Source organism: Prunus avium, chromosome 1 (assembly GCF_965620075.1).
Source record: "Prunus avium chromosome 1, drPruAviu1.hap1.1, whole genome shotgun sequence".
NCBI classification, from domain to species: Eukaryota; Viridiplantae; Streptophyta; class Magnoliopsida; order Rosales; family Rosaceae; genus Prunus; species Prunus avium.
The window spans coordinates 60,166,967-60,185,501 of NC_142284.1; the positions used below are offsets into that span (position 1 = coordinate 60,166,967).

The 18,535-nt window shown below is 35.4% G+C and overlaps 2 protein-coding genes across 4 annotated transcripts; one reads left to right on the plus strand and one right to left on the minus strand.

Annotated features, from left to right (window-relative positions):
* LOC110767069 (uncharacterized) lies at window positions 1–6,656 on the minus strand. 3 transcript variants are annotated; one of them, XR_015833124.1, is made up of 7 exons: window positions 6,385–6,656; window positions 5,818–6,017; window positions 5,654–5,705; window positions 2,557–2,615; window positions 2,076–2,175; window positions 1,208–1,253; window positions 332–426 (listed from the first exon to the last, which is right to left on the minus strand). XR_015833124.1 is itself a non-coding variant. In XM_088247544.1 (6 exons), exons 1-6 carry the CDS (start codon window positions 6,587–6,589, stop codon window positions 299–301), a joined length of 690 nt encoding a protein of 229 aa, XP_088103670.1. In that variant the 5' UTR covers window positions 6,590–6,649; the 3' UTR covers window positions 1–298. The 3 variants fall into 3 exon arrangements, 2 of the variants coding, with proteins under 2 accessions (XP_088103670.1, XP_088103671.1); XM_088247544.1 differs by lacking the exon at window positions 2,076–2,175 and having other exon boundaries at window positions 1–426; window positions 6,385–6,649; XM_088247545.1 differs by lacking the exons at window positions 2,076–2,175; window positions 6,385–6,656 and adding an exon at window positions 6,203–6,226 and having other exon boundaries at window positions 1–426.
* Window positions 6,657–7,661: 1,005 nt separating this feature from the next.
* On the plus strand, window positions 7,662–11,613 carry LAC14 (laccase 14). Its single transcript, XM_088247358.1, has 6 exons — window positions 7,662–7,757; window positions 7,844–7,995; window positions 9,139–9,383; window positions 10,050–10,178; window positions 10,421–11,374; window positions 11,483–11,613. Exons 1-6 carry the CDS (start codon window positions 7,662–7,664, stop codon window positions 11,611–11,613), a joined length of 1,707 nt encoding a protein of 568 aa, XP_088103484.1.
* Window positions 11,614–18,535: the final 6,922 nt, after the last annotated feature.

Below are 18,535 nucleotides of genomic sequence, written 5' to 3' on the forward strand. Positions count from 1 at the left end.
TTGGCCTAACAATTGTCTGATTAGATATTGGATCTTAGCGCACTTTCCTCTGCAACACATCCAGTAAATTTACATGTACACGGAAAATAAAGTGGTCGGAAAAATAAGTCAAAAGCAAAGTATTACCATAGCATAAAGATTTACCCAACAAGTATTTGCATAATAACTTTGTATGACCAAAACTTGTGTCTGCCTGAAGCTGTCGGGACTTCACGAACCACCTCGATGAAGTGGACAACTACACAGGTGGCCTTGATGGTTCCCTCACGTGCACTTGCTTGCATAAAGCTGTTGTACATTACAGAGTAGAGGAAGTTCTGGACTTGTGAATCTTCTCGTCTTCAGATGTTGGAGGCAACGAGGACGATGAGACCACTGCACGATAAGAGGAAGAAGCAAGTTGGGCCAAGGCTGGAACAGCCCCACCTGTAGATTTTCCAAAAGGCATTAAATAACAGCTCTATTAGAGGTTTGCAGAATTGTAAAACAAGATCCAAGTTTTACACGCATTGAGTGTTGCCCTCACCGTAGTGCCAGACAGTGAATACAAAAATGATGACAAACGGATCTAAAAGCTGAAAGCACCATCTCAAAGTTCACACCAACGACAAGCACTAATTTCGAAACTACGCTGTGATGACCGTTATAAAGCTCCAGAAATTTTAGTGTGTTTCGTAAGTTCATGGATTTTGATTTGGCATATTTCATTGAGCAAAACATGTCAGAGTCTGTCAATCAATGGTATCTGCACATGTTGGTGTGATTTCAGCTACAACTCATACTTTAGGCTGTTTAAGTAACTTAGATGACTTAGACTTGATTGAGCTTGTTCGCTTGGTTATCATGTTCAATGAAAGCTAGTAACATTTGTCTATTGCTATCACTACAATGTCATACTCAGTTCATTTAATCTATTTTATCTAATCATTCTCAGTCTTTTTTATCCCAAGATTTTCAGTTCAATCATTCACATTTACTCTTTCTTTTCATCTTATTATTATTTCTTAAATTATATGCTAATTAACTTAATTTATTATATAAAATTCGGATTTTTCATCTGTTATAATTTACAGCCAGACTAAGTTAACTTTAATTAGTTTATTTCTCCAACAAAATTACTATCACTAGACATTAGCAAAAGTTGGTAAAAGCTAATCAAATAGCCCACATTGATGATCTTACATAATATAACAAAACAATAACTGACCTGCCAAACCTGCACAAGCTGAAGAGAATACAATCACAGGCGGAGCCTACAGTTGCAAAAGGAAGACTTATGTCATTCACTATCTTTTTAAAAGTAAGCATAGAAAAATTTAGCACATACAAATAACGCAGCAAAGCAAGTTCAGGAACAACCCAAAACCTCTAAAGTTTTAGGAACATAGATTGAAACGTGTACACATGCACAGACACAAACACATGCAGATGAGTAACCAAAATAAATTGCCCAATGCAACCCATGAAGAACCAACTGTTCAAATATAGGCAAGGCATGGTGTAATTTAATTTTTTCCTATCAACCAGAATAAATTTTCATCATGAGTCATGCATAGGCTATTTGTTTCATCAAATATCTAGACCAGTCACACAACGAGCATGTAATATGTGGGCCATTTGGTTACACACCAAAACTATTTTCCATTTCAGAAAACAAGCATTACCTTTTAGAAAATGAGAAAGAAAAAAAATGTTTTTAAAGTTCCAAATTGGAGAAGCTCTATTCGATGGGAGGAGTTTGCCACCGAACAAAAAACAGTTTGTAAAATGGAAAACACTTCTCAAATTTAATATTAAAAAAGTTTTCATTTAAAAAAAAAAAACAAGTATATCAGAATATAAAGAGATGTCCAAGATATCAATAGAACAAATCGAATGAAATATAATCTTGAAATATGTCTATAAATAAAAACATATAATCCTGAAACATTTAAGAGCCCAAATTTTTTCTTTATAAGGAACAAATATTTATTGCAAAAGCCAACAGTGTACAATGTCCAGCAGGGACAAGAAATCCACCAACCAAAAAGTTCAACAGAACCCTTCTAGATAACCAGAAAAGAACTCTGGCCTACCATGTACAGAATTACCAGTACAGGGCTACATCACATCATTTGGGATGGCCTCCTCGTTCAAGAGTGCTCTTTTGTTTTTTTTGGTCAAGAGTTCAACAGCCTAACTCCACATATAATATTAAGTCAGCCCGCAAATTTGGCACGAAACGCAACTAAAACAATGTAAAATTTTCATTTTCACATTAATATCCCATCTCATAACTACAATATGGTATTTATATAAACCAGAATAAGTCTTGGGATTTTAGAAATAACACTTTTAGGTGGAACTTAAACTTGGGATTTATAAATCCCAAAGGTCAAGCTTCTTTCCATGTTATGAACCCAAACAAGGAAATTAGTACCCACCATTTTACAATCCTGAGTTTTGTTCAAATTCAAAGTTTATTTTCTCCATCAAAATACACTGATACTGACATTTTCATCCTTAGGGATAAGAAGCAAGGTATTTTGAAAATAGAAAAAGAATTGAAGAACTTACACCAATGAAAAAATGTAACCACATAGGCCCTTTTACCCATCTCCGAACAACAGGCATCACTGCACCGAGAAAAAAAATAACGAAGATAGAATTAGATATTAATATTTTAATAAACCTTTCTGCCAATACATCAAAACAAAAATTGCATTGGGCTCATGAAAGGTAGAAACAGAAGTTCACAAGAATGCATGCATGTATGCATAAACACAGTCATTCGACAAAAAACAAAAGCATAAACACAGACATGTATGTATATTGTTGATTGCCAATAACATCTTATGACATGTACAAGCCATGGCAATGTACAAAGGGATTAAGATACTTGAAGCAAATTAATTTTTCATAGCTAAGGAGGGAAATATTTTATGAGAGAACATCTTCAGCTCTGCTTTTCCATGTTTAATGAATATCATATCATGAAATTCGTTTTGTCATGCCTGAAAACCAGGATTGGTGACTAAGTGGAGGATTCCATAAGATGCACATTTCACTGTCTCACAATTATTTTTTAGGCCCTAATAGTAATATGTATGGGTTCAGGTGCCCTAATCATGCATAAAATAAGCATGAAAAGACATCCCACATTTTTATGGAATAAAGTTTGCACAAGATAGTACATTCCACCACCCCTTCAAGAATTTGGTCCTCAAAATTTGTACAGGTAATGAATTTTCTCCTTGAAAATTTCAGAAATCAATATCTTCCTAGGAAATTCCAGAATTATGTCATAATCTTATATTAGGAGTTGATCCCTCCAGCATTCTTTCTTTTCCGAATTAAATGAGTCTAGAAGATACTGGCATGGTGTCAATGTAAAATAGTATCACATTTCACCTTCCTAAACACGAACCTCAAAACAAGTACTCAGTCAAGTTCATGTGATCCTTTTCTAACCGACATTAGAGAATGTGCATCCATTAGGATTGATCACCATCTTTTCAATACACTACAAAAGAACTGCCTTAGCATCTACAAGGCTCTCCAAGAGTACTTGGGCCCGGTAGTCTATTGGACTAGGGTTCTAGTTACTTCCTTTCAGTTTCCTATTCCAAATAGGATTTGGTTCACTTTCCTGACTTTGGTTTAGTTTTCCTTTTCCCATTTATGCTAGGGTTTGATGGCTATATAAGCCTAGTTAAGAGTTGTAATAAGGATCTTTATCAACTTTATTCAAAAATTACAGATTATAGAGCTTCTTTTCAGTCTCTTTGCCCTAGAACTCAATTATATTCGTTCCAACTTCTATTCTGTTGCTTTATCCACCTATTCACTGCACAGTTTATCGCTGGGTTCCGTCTCAACTATTATTTTGTCCTATTCTACCCGCTGGACAGCAGCTTATAGCCGCTGCCCTGTATCACTCTGTCTTTGCAAACATATTCTTTCTTTACCACATCTCATATACAGGGATAGGCAATTTGAAAATTTGCGAATATACATTCCACACTAGGACAAAAGGGACTAAGTGTCCAGTCAGACCCCACATCCTGAGTTTGTGAAAAGCCCACCAGTCATATGAAACCGGGAAGCCGCAAACATAAGTTGTAACTTGCACTATTACTAGGTATCTACTTGTGTAAATACCTTCAAGCACAACTAACCCACTTCCTGAGGCACACTAGCTTCAACCAAGTATTGCATTTGATTTCAAGTCCAAATGTTAGACACCACTATGGGTATTTTGGTTCTCCTATCCTTAAATCTACTATAGTACCACCTCTAAGGGAAGAAATGTCACCTCCGGAGGGGTGAAGATCTTAACTACCAAGAGGTGACACAAATATGCACTCTCAACACAATACCAATAGTGCACTCCTTGTTTATGTGCCAAAATTCACATTTGGAGGTGGGTTTTGCAACTTGCCATTGAAGCCTGATTCCAGGATTAATCCCTTAAATTCTAATGTATTCCTAGCATAAGTTTAGGAAATTATGTAAAACAAAACTGGCGAAGTTCCGTTTGTCTTTTGGGCACACTAAAACTATGCAACCTACATAAATAACAGTTCTCAAACCGTTCTACCCTTATGTCAATCATGGACCTTTTATCCCTCCACAATCAAAGCACCACCAAGACAAACATCATATCAATGTCACAATCAAGCATAAAGTGATATCCAGCTCCCTTATGTATTTAAAGTACATATTCAAAATAACATAACACCATTACAATAAGAAATCTTTTTTGCATATTACACTAGTTCTTGAGGAGTTGGGGTCACCACTCAGAAATTACATACATTTTGAGGCTTCAAAACAAACTGGCTTGTCAAATAACAGGGTCAAACAGACACCCCAACCAAACAAAGAAAACTTTTTCCAAAGTAGACTACCACCTAAGCTCTATTGCCTTAACTATCACACCCCAGAACTGGTGTTGGTGACTTAGTGGATAATTCCAAGCGAATTATGGACATTTGCATTACTTCACAATTATTATCTAGGCCCTAATATGCATTGATGAAGTATGAATCAAAGTTTTTGGGTTCAGTTGCACCAATCGCACACCTTCACATTAACTAAAATTTATACAGGGAAATTACACCTTTTTGTTCAATGTTTTTGGAAGAGCTGAAAGCATATTACAATACAAACAATGGCCATAAGATGACGAGATATTATGCAATCAAACAATTCGGAAATAAATTAAAAATAGCAGAAATTTTTATTGAAAATAGAGGAAAAGTAGAAAAGTAACGAAAGGAGGACCCGGACTCCATCTTGTGCTTACAGAATAATTAAAGAAAACACTGCCAAACATCAAGGTAAGAAGAGAAAATATATATATTTACAAAACTCCACTTGGGGGGATAAGAGAAGATGTTTCACATATGTTATGGAAAAAATAAATAAACACCCTAAAAATTTTAGAAAATGAACAAACGACAGATGCCTACAAATTCTTAGACACTGAGGCCTAAGAAGAGCCCAAAAAGCTAACTCTATTCCACAACTCAAAGCATTTAAGAATGTCATCATGCCAAAGGAAATAAATAACAGTTTAGAACAAGCGGTAATAACCATACACCAAGAACGCCAATGGATGAAAGTAGATAATCTTAATAAAACTGAATAAAGAAAACGAAAAATAGATTACCATGGTTGAATCCATAAAAAGCACTTGCTGTGCCACCAACCGCAGAGCCAATCTGTACCATGACACAATCACCACACAAGATCATCAGTCCAAATTTCACTTACCAACTAAATTTCCCAATATATGTATGCGGCTGGTAAAATAAGATAAGAAGATAACAATACCATAGAAAAGCTATCCCTAATAAGAGGTGGAACGGTCCACCCGCTAGTTTCCATCTCCTTAGAAAGAGGACCAGCACAATGATGGCATCTCATGCTAGTTGTAGGTTTGGAATCAGCCATGCCTTTCTCTATCTGAGTAAATTCTCTACAAAACCCTTTGAACAGTGCACTTTGTGGCACCAGATCTCCACAATGAAAGCCTGAAAAAGAACTTGTGTCAGCTAAGAAATTTGATCATTCAATTCAATTTCAGCTTATACAGAAATTAGCAAAGAATATGTATGGCTAAGATTCATATTCAATATGATCAAGAATATGCAGAGACGAAAAAGATTAAGCAATTTACGGTACAAGCATGCAATTAATTTATATAATTTGTCCATACTTCAACTTTTTCCGGTTTATGCAAAAGAATATAGCATCTTTTCAGAGAGAATAAAAAGGAGAAGGAAAAACAGAGCTTAAGCAAGATGATCCTATGCCATTTGAATACGCAAAGTTTGAGAAAGAAGAGTGAATCACCAACAAAAAAAATTGACGAGGAAAAGAAGGAAAACGAAAAATTACCCAAAGTAGCGAGCCAGAAGAGAGAGAGAGAGAGAGAGAGAGAGAGAGAGAGAGAGTCGCAGAGATGAGAGCCTGAGGACGGTGTGACGCCGGACTGATGGTGTGCGCCTCTGCGGTTATGGGTTCGAGTCTTTGACTGAAAGAGAGACGGAGTCGCAGGGTTGAGAGACACGTAGCCGGAGAGATGAAAGAGACGGAGTAGCATAGAGATGGACGGCGACAGAAAGACCTTTTTTTTTTTATTGAAATCTTTTTGGGAAATTCACTTACGTACTCACTAAACACAAATCTTTATTAAAAATACAACAAATACTTACTTTCCCACATAAAAAAAAATACTAAATTGCCTACCACACAAATAGATCAATATTTGACGCTAGGTTCTTTTTGTCTACAAATAAACCATAAAATTTCTTGATCTCCCTTGGGTCTTCTCAAACTCATGAGGGGCTAAACTCAAATTTTCTCTCTCCAAAAAGTAACTATTTGGATTTTGCCCGGACTCAAATCGTTTTTTCTCCCAACCCTCCGGACTCAAATTTTAAATCTGTAACTTTATTAAATTGTTTAAGAATAGTTTAAGTCTTTTTATTTTTATTTTTATGGATAACTTTTCTTCATTCAATCTTTTTAAATAACTTCATAATTAAATTTTTTGAACAATTTGACCAACAAAAATTAAAATTCCACAAAAATAATTTTATTCCAGAAGAAAACACACAACATTTTATTTTGAGTGAAATCCATTCAGAAAGCTCATATTTATATATTAGATATTTGTTCAAAAACTCATTTTAGCATGAGATATTATACAAAAACTCATATATATAGAGCCTATTTGGAGAGAAAAACTCAAAACTAGCCACTTGTCATTTTCTAATTGGTTCTTAATATGTTAAAATTTAATAAGAACCAATTAAAAAATTACAAGTGGCTAGTTTTGGATTTTTCATACCAAATAGGTTCTATAACGGCTTTTGTATATTATGTCATGTTAAAATAGGTTTATTACTGAAATCCTCTTTATGTACTCGCTGCGTCAACTTACTTAACCAGATCAGCTTATTTAAGAAAGATGTAAATTTTGAAGAATAAAATCCATAATGGGAGGAAATGAGGCATGTAGAAGGATATTGTTCTTAATTGGTACAGTCCAGATAGAAAAGAAAAAAAAGAGCACGAAGAAGAAGAAGGGGAGTAGAAATACAAAGTCTGGTTACAATCTGAGGTTTGGAGCACCATAGTGGCCTTTGAAAGTTCTGGTCTGGTCCCCTACTATGGCTAATGGCATAGTGCATTTTGCTTTCTCTGTTTTTCAACTTTTTCTTATTTTTGATGCCGGAAATGGGAAAACCCATCGCCATAACTTTGTGGTGTGTACTCTCTCTCTCTCTCTCTCTCTCTCTCTCTCTCTCTCTCTCTCTACAATCATGTTTGTAAATTGCACGCACTTTTGCAGGTGAAGTCATCTTCTTATACTCGACTATGTAGCACTAAAGACATCTTAACTGTGAATGGGCAATTTCCAGGGCCAAGTTTGAAAGCTCATAGAGGAGATAAAATGATCATTAAGGTCTATAACAAGGCAAACTACAATATCACTTTTCATTGGTACGTGGCTTACTTGAGCAATTTTATAAATATACCTGTTTTGTCAACGGGGTCTAGCCCAATGCAAATTGGCATTGACTTGTAGACTACGTTTTTGAACCCCATAACACTTTGTAGTGTGTCTGTGTGCGTGAGCAATCCCCTCCTCTTTATAGTTTTAGACTATCGCTTGCATTCAAAAATAAATAAATATACATGTTATGATGATCAATTTGATTAGAATTAAGGCTTATTATCACAAAAGGTCCCTAAGGTTTACGAAACTATCAGATTGCATCCTTAATGTTTTTTTGTGTCACTCGTGGTCCTCAAGGTTAGTATGTATAATCACAAATGGTCCCTGCCGTTAGGTTCCGTCAAAAACTCCGTTAGTTTGCTGACGTGGCATATATACATATCACAAAACATCCCTAAGGTTTACACATCTATCACAAATGGTCCTTGCGAAATTTTTTAATTTTTTAATTTAAAATTCATAAAATTTTGATTTTCTTTTTTATATTATTTAAAAATATATATTGTATTTTAAATACATATGACACTATATTTTTGAAGATGTGGGCTCCACATATATGCCACACCAACAAACTAATGAAGTTTTTTTAAAATAATTTAAAATTCATAAAATTTAAAAATGAAAAAACCATTTATATAAGGATTTTAACCTTAAGGACCATTTATAATCCCTAAACCCCTGGTTTTTTTTATTTTTAAATTATTTTTTAAAAACTCCATTAGTTTGTTGATGTGGCATCTATGTGGAGCCCACATCTAAAATAATATAGTATCATGTGTATTTAAAATACAATATATATTTTAAAATAATTTAAAAAATAAAACCAAAATTTTATGAATTTTAAATTTAAAAAAATAAAAAAATTTGCAGGGACCATTTGTGATAGGTGTGTAAACCTCAGGGATGTTTTGTGATATATATATATATATATATATATATGCCACATCAGCAAACTAACGGAGTTTTTGACGGAATCTAACAGCAAGGACCATTTGTGATCATACATACTAACCTTGAGGACCACTAATGACACAAAAAAACATTAAGGATGAAATCTGATAGTTTCGTAAACCTCAGGGACCTTTTGTGATAATAAGCCTAGAATTAAATGTACGTTTAATTTGCAGGCATGGAGTTAAGCAACCAAGAAATCCATGGTCAGATGGACCTGAGTATATTACACAGTGCCCGATTAGGCCAGGAAACAAGTACACTTACAAAATTGAGTTTACAACAGAAGAAGGAACAATGTGGTGGCATGCACACAGTGGATGGGCAAGAGCAACAGTTCATGGTGCCATTTTGGTCTATCCAAAGCCTGGTTCTCACTATCCCTTCTCCAAACCCTATGCAGAGGTTCCAATCATACTAGGTACGTACGAAAATAATTACAATTATTAAACCCTCAAAGTTGTGACAATAATATTCTTCCTATTAATTTGGCTCCATTTGGAAAGGGGGATGTCAAACTCAAATCTGGAGATTTTGATAATATCTTTAAATTGTTTGCATAAGAGTAAACAATTATATATCATCTTTGTATTTTCTTGGAAAGAAATATGAATATATAGAAGAAGAAATCCATCAACTTCAAATCATTCATTGTATATACCAAGTGATATTGAATTCATAGTATGTAATATTGCGTTGTATTGTATGTAGTAATTTGAAATACATTATATTTATAGTATTTTTATGACTTTTCCGAAAAAAACTTTAGCTTATTTGCCAAATTCTTTTTCTATCGAAATCAACCTCATTTCTTTTGATGCTAGATAGGCTTACTTTAAAAGGAATTTTTTTAATAAAAATTTTCGGGGAATCCATAATACAACACAGATTGACATAGATAGTACTCCGAAAACGTTTTTAAAAGTAGTATGAGGTAGCGTTAGCAAAAGCAATGTGTCCGTCGACACTACGAAACACCAAGGCTTTTGATAGCGTTTGCAAAGCATATGTATATGGCTTTCGCCACATATATTTTCAGAGCATCAAGGCTTTCTTCAGTAACCCTAATATTCTTCTTGTTGTATAGGTGAATGGTGGAAGAAAAATGTAATGGAGATACCAAGAAATGCAAATATAACAGGAGGAGAGCCTATATTGTCAGATGCATATACCATAAATGGGAAACCAGGCCATCTCTATCCATGCTCCAAATCAGGTATATATATCCAAACTCATCAGGAAATCCATATACACATAGATAGTCTTAATAAAGAAATAACAATTTAATTTGAACAACTTAATTACAATATTCTAAACTATTTTAATGTACGGAAAAGGAGATCGAACTCAGATACAAGTGGACGAACACATTGCCTTAGCTAACTAACCTAACACACACGTTTGCATGGGTTAAGTATTAATTGATAACATTATAATGTGACATGTATATGCATGCAGGGACTTTCGAAATGACAGTGAAGCATGGAAAAACCTATCTGCTTCGGATAATTAGCGCAGTAATGGATGAAGAGCTTTTCTTTGGCATAGCAAACCACAAAATGATATTGGTAGGAAGAGACGGATCCTACACAAAACAAATTGAGACCTCTTACATTATGATAGCTCCTGGCCAATCCATGGATGTTTTATTACAAGCAAACCAACCCCCAAGCTTCTATTTCATGGCTGCAAGAGCATATTCAAGTGCCATTGGAGCTGGTTTTGACAAAACCATGACAACGGCCATTCTCAAATACCAAGCTTCATCCCATGAACCTCCCAAATTCCCTCATTATAAATTTCCACATCTGCCCCCTTATGATAGAACACAAGCATCAACTGACTTCACCAAGAGAATCAGGAGCCTTGCAACAAAAGATCACCCAACCAACGTCCCATTACATGTAAACACCCACCTCTTCTTCACCATTTCAGTCAACCTCCTTAATTGTAGTAACAAACCATGCACTGGTCCTTTTGGTAAAAGATTTGCTGCCAGTGTGAACAACATAAGCTTTGTCGCCCCATCCATCGACATACTTCAAGCTTACTACTATAAGATCCCGGGAGTTTTCGAGAACGATTTTCCCAAAAAACCCCCAAAGGAATTTAATTATACCGGTGAAGATCTTCCTGAGAACCTGTTGACGCCTTCATACGGCACGAAGGTGGTGGTTTTGGAGTACAATGCAAGTGTTGAGTTGGTTTTGCAAGGAACTAATGTCCTAGCAAGTGATAACCATCCTGTGCATTTGCATGGATATAGCTTTTATGTTGTTGGCTGGGGCTTTGGAAACTTCAATCCCAAGAAAGACCCTTTGAGTTATAATCTTGTTGATCCCCCAGAGGAGACTACAGTTGGGGTTCCTAAGAATGGTTGGGTTGCAATCAGATTCAGAGTTGATAATCCAGGTCAACAATCCATTTTTTATTATAATAAATCTTCATAATTTAACCTTGTTTATGATCTTCATTAAAATTTCAAAAATTCATATCTAATTATTTGTATGGTTGATGCAGGTGTGTGGTTGATGCATTGTCACATAGAGCGCCACCAAACATGGGGAATGACTGTGGTGTTCCTAGTGAAAAATGGGATTAGTCCTCAAAACAAAATTCTTCTACCACCTCATGATTTGCCTACTTGTTGACGGGAGCACGTATCCTCTTGTTAACTGGATTTATATTTAGTGTAATAAATATGAAAAACGTGAATTCATATACGAATTGAGCTTAGAGCGCTCAAAAGAAAACTTAATTTTGCCAGTCATATTCATAATGCTAACAATTTTGTGTTGCTCAAGCAAGAGTGTATGTTTATATTACATGCTCATTTTGTGTCATATCGATCGATCGACTTACTTTTTCAACAACAAGGTACTCAAGGAAAATTGGATGAATACATTATCTGTCTTAGTCCAAAAGGCTTCCACCCCTGTTCTCTTTAGTGGTATCTTTTCAGGAAATGAAGAGTCTAATTGTTTTGAGCAAATATTCGCACGCCAATTGACAAACATACATGTAGATAAGAGAGCTTTAGAGAGAGGCTCCCCTTCTCTCTAGAACTTCTCTCCTTCCCCACCGCCCTCTTCTGAGCAGTTGGTGGCTGTGTCGCCGCCCTTCGGGACGGCATCTCTGCCACCCTCTAGTGTGGCTTTTCTTCCTTTTTTTTTTTCTTTTTTTTTTTCTGTTTGTTTTGGTTTGCCCTTCCTCTCTTGATTTTCCAAATGTAGGCCCAGATCTCCTCCACATCTCCTCCCCAACTGTACTCTTCAGCCATTTCACCTCTCTCACCCTTTTTTCCTCTCAGACACTCACCCCTCATCAGTCCATTTCTCTCCCCCTCCTAGGAAAACTCAAACCCTAAAATCCTCCTCTTTCCCTAGAATTTTCTTGGTTGTCTACTTGTTTGTTTCTGTTGTTTCTCCCATACAACCCATCCTCATATCTGAGATCATGTTATGGAGATGTGGGCTTTGTAGTTTAATGGTCCATTTGGACCAATACCTGCTCATGGATCGCTTGAGCATGATGTATGTTGGTGGCTTCCTTCCCCAATCCCATGCTCTACAGATCCACTTCGATAGTTCCCCTGAACCTTCTTCTTCTTCCTCTAGCTGCAGCGGCGACGACGGCTGCTTGTTGTTTCTAGGGTTTGATTCTAGGGCTTTTGTGTTTTGGGGTTACTATTAGACCATTACCCGAGTATCTATTGTCCCCTTTTGATTTTTTACTTTTTCCAGAGTTATTATATATATAAATAATTTAGTATTTTCTTGTTTAATACTCGTATTATACACACACGTATACATTTTTCAATAATACTTCCGTTTTCCATACATATCTTAAAGGCTCGGTAAAATACAAGTTTTTTTAAAAAGCAAACATACAAGACATGTATTTTACACGTATGTATGTATTTTTCATGTTTAATACATGTGGTGTTTACAAAGTTTTCAATAATACAAACAAAATTAAAGTATTATGCACATAATTTTCACATATTATTGCATTAAAATATTAAAATAAATTATTGTAAAACATTATATGAACTTTTCAGTTGTAACTTGCCAAAACTATTTTTTTTTTTAATAAATAGTACAGCCGTGCGGCTAAAATTATCTAAAAAATTAAATATCTCTAGCACGTTGGTTTTACATTCAATTTGTCGGTGATAAGTCATATAATTTCTTTATGGTCGAATATCAAAAGTCATATATTTCTTTTTTCATCTTTAGTTATATATGTTATCCATTAAAAGCTAACAATTTTTCTTGCAAGGAATTAGGTTATATGGATTATGTAGGACCCCTTTTCGGTTTTCGCCTACAGCCACTATAATCTCAAAGTGGGCCGTGTGTGAATTACATGCATATCATAATCAGCACGGAACTCACACAAAACTACAACTGATGGAATGGTAATGGTACCCAAATTTCCCACTAAATGGGATCCACAACCTATAATATTGGACGTGAATATCACATTCACAATCACAGCCCTACGCATGCATGATTATGCATAACACTGGATTCATTCAGCAACTATAGTTGTGGCTGCGGGCTATATATATATATAGCATATGTTAAGATTTCAGAGGGACGGATTCTTGGCCCGCCACTAGTAATATTGATATTGTTCCCAACTTAACCACATGTTTAGCCGGTGTGGGGTTTTATACAAAAGGCCTTGATTTTATTAGGAGTGAAACCATTTATTCTATGCGAATTTCTATTTTGTTAAGTTTCCTATGTGGGACTCGTGTATTCTTCAACAACATTAATTGAGGAATTTTTCAAATGAGTTTATGTGAGGAACACTCCACATTGTATTTTAATTGAATCCAAAACCATTAACCACTTAATAAAATGGTTGTCATTTCAGTATTTTCTTAAAGCACCATGCTCGCCTATTTAGTTGGTCACAACTAGATAAGAGCCTTGACTTGCACACATTGGTCTCAAGTTTGAACTTCCCATGACACGTTGGTAATGTGTGGTAAGAAACCCCCTCTCCCTTATAGTTTAGACTATCACTTATATATAAAGTTGGCTAGCTTTGGTAGAGAGCAAGTGGTTGGCTTTGTTGGGTGCCAAGCGAGTCAGTAATCATGTCTTATCGAACATAGCGGGGTCCCGGACATGCTTATTTTGTGCAACAAGCCAACGACCATAACACACTGCTTGAAAGTTGCAACTTGCATTGGTCCCCCTTCCCTCCTACGCAGTACGTACTCTGCTCATGACAGCCAGCAACCCAGAGCTCCATCCTTTATCCAAATCATTCATATTAATTATATTTCATGGCTCTAACTAACTCTCTAATTAAATTAATTATTAACTGTTCATGACTCTCGATAGCCCTTAATCTCTTTTGTCTACCTAATCCTTCACAAACAATACTTATAACAAATATTATACGTGCAGAGAGTTAGTGTGAAAAGGAAAGGAGCCAGTATAGAAAATGAGGGTCGTGCAGGCGTCAGGGAGTTGCCGGCAAGGATGGCCTTGGCCGATAAGTCATTGCAGTTGGTGGAGATACCCAACTCTAAGTTCCAGTTTTCTTTTTTTATCAACTATACTTATCCTGCGTTTAAAATTTACTATTAATACTCTTAAATTATAAGAGATATGAATCTACATTATGGACACTTAAGTCCCACGGAATTACACACCTAGATTAGGTCAGTTGACTATGGCAGTGTGCATGCCCTTTTGCACCTAAGTTCGATTCTCCCGTTCTACATTATAATAATTCAAAATATTGTTTTCTCATAAACAAAATCCAACGGAAAATAATTATTTATTTTTTCTTAATAAATAAATATAGTGGACAGCCCACAAATGAATCACGGGCCAACAACATTACCAATCTCTAAGAGCCCCAACTAAATTCAAGAACTAAAAGACTCGAATGTAGTAAGGACTGGATAGTCCAAGGAGTGAGAAATTATGGAAGCTGACCTGCCAACCACTGAACTTAAACAGCTTGACTCAATATCCAAATGCAATGATATATTCTTCCAATTTCTGTCATGGAGTGAATAGAAAGCAAAGGAAAACTACATCATGTGATGCCTTTTGCCGCCATTTTTGTCACCGAACGTAGAATGCACGTTCATTGGCTTCAAATCTACTCTTTAATTTATCATGCAGCACTCGCTGAGATCTCAATTCTCATCACCAAATAATAAGTTATCATCAGTTCACAACACTTTGGACCACATTCGTTTTATTCCCTTGTACAATTATTCTCTGACTAGAAGGAAGTTAAAAGATTTGTCCAAAACAAAAAGAAGGAAGTTGAAAGAGAGATAGAGGTGGTGGAGGAAGTTTTCTCTCTCATGAAACGTGAGGATTTATCTTTTGCTTTTGTTTGTATTCATAAATCAAGTACAAAGATCGTCAACCACAAGAGCTAGAATAAGTGCAGATAACTACGACGGGTTAATATAAATATGGAAACATAGTACTTACTTAGAGTTAATTCATATAAGGAGGAATTCATCAACAACAAGCACACCAAATATATCTCTACTAATAGCCACATAAGGCCAAAGAAATTTCGACATAAAATTCGTTAGCCTGAACAAATCAGACATGAACCGCAGCGCCCAAAACTACAAATACAACTACAATCTTTAAACTCTCACAAGTATAAAACATAAGTAAAAACTAGACAACAAACAAACACCACACTCGCAAAGAATTAATGTAATTATTGCAACTCAAGAAACTGAGAGTAAACAATTCAACCACCTAGTCGTCACTGAGACAAACTGGAGTATACCCAAAGAAAATAGATCTACCCAAAACATTGTTGTACATTTGCTACAGAAACTCTAAATATACAACCAAAGAAAAAGAGCAGCCAAACACCGACATGAGTGGGGAAAATCCACTCGCTCTCAAAGGCAAGGAGAGTCATGGACTAAACAAAAAGACACAAGCCTTTTGCAGCAAAAAAAACCCCACAATTCAACACCTACACATGTGTCTCAGTGTCTCCACTTGATTGACTTGAGACTAATAATCCTTTCAATTGAGGAGACGTAGTATGTACTTGTCTTTTCTAATTATCCATTAACAATTAATAATTATATGATTATGAACTATTTAAGATATGAGGGTTAAAAAGGAAATGTCTCATGAATCTAACTTCTTTAGATTGCTTTATCCCTATCTTATATTCCTTGAACGTATTGTTTAAGCATGTATAACTATTAATAAGACAATTATTATTAAACAATAAACTTGTCATTTGATTCAATAAATATCCTTAAAAGATTACATTAAATGTTTGGCTTTTTAGGAATATTTCCAATAAGAAGATCCGAGGCGGATCCTACAACCATACATATTAAAAGTAGTTTTGTATTTGAGGAGGAATGTCTATTTTTTTTTGTTGGCCAATGTATTAGCTACCATATTAGTTTCACAAAACATATGATAAATATAATGAGTTTTTTTTCCTTTCAAAAAGATAAAAAGTTTACAAAGAAGATCTGTGACCGACGAATCTAACAACCATGCATATTAAGGGCTCTTTTGGGAGTAATTCTGAATAAGCCAAAAAACACTCATATGGAGAATCACTTCTCTATAAAAAAAAACAAACACTTTAAGTGATTTTATATCACTTAAAGTGATTATATGGAGAAGCACATGGGGGTTGCTTCTCCACAGAAGTGATTCCGGCATATCCAGAATCACTCCCAAACAAGCCCTAAAAATAAGTTTATAATATAAACATTCAAGGAAAAATTACTGAACCAAATACTGATATTTGAGGAGGAATGTTCTTTTTTGTCCAATGTGCGTATCAGCTACCCTTTGCTTCACGAAAGATATAATGAATAGTGACCCGTATATAGATTGAGCATTAAATGTTGTGGCTCCACAAATTGCTCCATCCATCTGTCATGATAAGTTCAAACCTGCTCGAGCTTGTTGATTTAATATTTGCCCAAAGAAAGGGACAAGGTTAAGCCAACCACATGGACATAGGTTAAGTCAGTCCGTCAATTTTTGCAGTCCAAATTGTATCAAGTTATCTTCTTAAGATCGTACAAATCATATAATTATCCTATCTACCTTTTGTCTTAATTTAAAAAAACATGTAAATCACTCTCCATTTGCATATAAGTTAAGCGATTGTGGGACCTCTACAACCAAAAAATGTTGAACACAAAATTAATCGCCTTAAGAATCTAAATATAAATAATTAATGGTTCTTTAAATCCGCAGGTCTTATCTTAGAAGTGGCCCAACGGTGGTCCGACACGTGGGCACCTTTAAATCTTCGTAGTGAGAAATGATAGAATATTACGGTAATATGATCATGTAGTACATCTTATACACATGTATGGGTAGACGCCAGAGTTTACTTCCCCTTTTTAGGGAATAATATCAATAAATATCCACTTATATTATAACACTCGTACAAAATGTACCATATGACAGTACTATCATAGTATTCTATAATCACTTCTTCACGATTAAATTTCCAAGCTGAAGTGCACCTTAGGGTGGTCGAAGATGAGCCTTCATAGATCCGTGGCAAGACCACCTCCGTATGCACCAAGCGAGTGGGCCGATCCGAGGATGCCTTCGTAACAACGTAAGGCGGGTCATCGGTGATGTTATAGCTAACAAATAAAGTAATCGGTCGACGAGGGTTTGTCTCAGTTGTTATAGCTACGTGGAGGGTCTAAATCCACGTAGCGAGATATTAGTAAACAATTTGATACCCATAATTCTGCATAGTTTGTTTCCATTAACGTACTATATATTATCATCATGCCTGTATATATTTCAGAGTGCAAGGGAACCGATAAAATTGGATATAAGAAAAAAAGAGCCCATGAGATTTGTCCACCACATGTAGACGTAAGACAATATCTAATCATGGCTACACAGGACATCGATGAAAAATGAGGCACGTCTAATGGACACTGACATGCATGATAATATATAATTTCACCTATATACCACTATATATTTATCTTCCTTTCATATAAGCATTTAGACGGGCACGTTCGTTCTATGTACGCTATTTCGGTTTTATGAATTAAATATGCGATACGCAGATAATGCACAGATGTTATGGACAAATTTAAATGTCCCTTCTGCACGTTTGGAATATCAACTAAAGAAGTTGCATTGCAGTACCTTTCAGTACTCTTATTTATGTTAGTGGTATATATATATAGATATAGTACACTTGTTTATATTATCCTTTTAGAATCCAGTATCCAATAATAACTAGCCTCATGCCACAAGACAAACTTCAAAGTCACGAGGCTCTCTGTCTATACATGCAAATTGCAATGCACGGCTGGCTCAAGAAAAAGCATTTGGGAATTATACAATAACATTTTAATTGCAATTTACTCACACTTCATCATAAAAATTACGATATGTGTAATTACGATATGTTGGTGAAGGCGGCTCGATAAAAATTTCGGAAATGTGTAAGTCCCACTTTGAAAAATATCCCTCACCTAGAGGTCTACTAAATCTAACTAGACCCATTGACCTAGAGGTGCATGATATGTATGTATAATCTCTTGAA

Bases quoted from the DNA above. Each gene is read 5' to 3' on its own strand.
- LOC110767069 (XM_088247544.1), bottom strand. From the start codon at position 6,589: ATGCTACTCCGTCTCTTTCATCTCTCCGGCTACGTGTCTCTCAACCCT. The intron at 6,018-6,384 runs GTAATTTTTCGT...GTTCTTTTTCAG, and splicing joins CTTCTGGCTCGCTACTTTGG to GCTTTCATTGTGGAGATCTG. The intron at 1,254-2,556 runs GTAAGTTCTTCA...TTGCAACTGTAG, and splicing joins GGTTACATTTTTTCATTGGT to GCTCCGCCTGTGATTGTATT.
- LAC14 (XM_088247358.1), top strand. From the start codon at position 7,662: ATGGCTAATGGCATAGTGCATTTTGCTTTCTCTGTTTTTCAACTTTTT. The intron at 7,758-7,843 runs GTGTGTACTCTC...GCACTTTTGCAG, and splicing joins CCCATCGCCATAACTTTGTG to GTGAAGTCATCTTCTTATAC. The intron at 10,179-10,420 runs GTATATATATCC...ATATGCATGCAG, and splicing joins CTATCCATGCTCCAAATCAG to GGACTTTCGAAATGACAGTG.